Source organism: Electrona antarctica (assembly GCF_951216825.1).
Source record: "Electrona antarctica genome assembly, chromosome: 19".
Taxonomy (NCBI): domain Eukaryota; kingdom Metazoa; phylum Chordata; class Actinopteri; order Myctophiformes; family Myctophidae; genus Electrona; species Electrona antarctica.
In genome coordinates, this window is record NC_136800.1 from 26,366,531 (window position 1) to 26,367,145 (window position 615).

General features: G+C 66.0%; 1 protein-coding gene across 1 annotated transcript in view; it reads right to left on the reverse strand.

Moving 5' to 3' along the window:
* Positions 1-376, reverse strand: part of adcy8 (adenylate cyclase 8 (brain)) — a gene marked incomplete at both ends in the record, with an annotated part of 127,913 nt that extends 127,537 nt beyond the window's left edge. The window contains one exon of the mRNA XM_079529275.1: positions 1-376. This exon is cut by the window's left edge and continues 656 nt beyond it. Within this exon, the coding sequence (XP_079385401.1) occupies positions 1-376 (376 nt within the window).
* Positions 377-615: the final 239 nt, after the last annotated feature.

The following is a 615-nucleotide window of genomic DNA, read 5'->3' on the forward strand; positions in this document are numbered from 1 at the left end:
TGCTCGCCGCCGCGGTAGTGGCGTGGCGCTCCGGGAACACCTTGGTGCCGCCGTTGTTGTGCCGGGTGTCACCGGCGATCGACGAGGTCCTCCTCCGCCCGGCGGTCCCCGACTGTTTCCGAGTGCCGTGGTGCTGCTGGTGGTCGAAGAGGTCGGGGAGGTCCGGGCCACCGCCGTCCGGGCCGGCTTTAACCCTGGCCACTGCCGCACCGCCCCCGTCAGCCTGCTCGTGGATGAACCGCTGCTCGGTGATGTGCCGGACGGCGTTCTGCCACAGCAGGCGCTTGGGTCGGGTCCCACCACCGCTCTGCGTCTTGTTGATGCTGTACAGCTCCTCGCCCGCAGCGCTGGAGCACCGGACCTCAGACAATTCCATCTCAGGTTCTTCTTTTATCTCTGTTCTGGTTGGTGGCCAGCTGGGGGGGGGGGGTCTTTGTTTTTAATCGGTGTACTGGTTCCGGACCGGTCCGCGCCGGTTCCGTGCGTGTTCGTTTATTATAGTCCTGCGTTAGCTGCTGCACGGGGGCAGACGACGAGCTGTCGTCTCATGCATGGTCGCACCGACCGGACCGACCGTCCGTCCGTCCGTCCTGTGGGGTGTGTCGCTCGCCACGC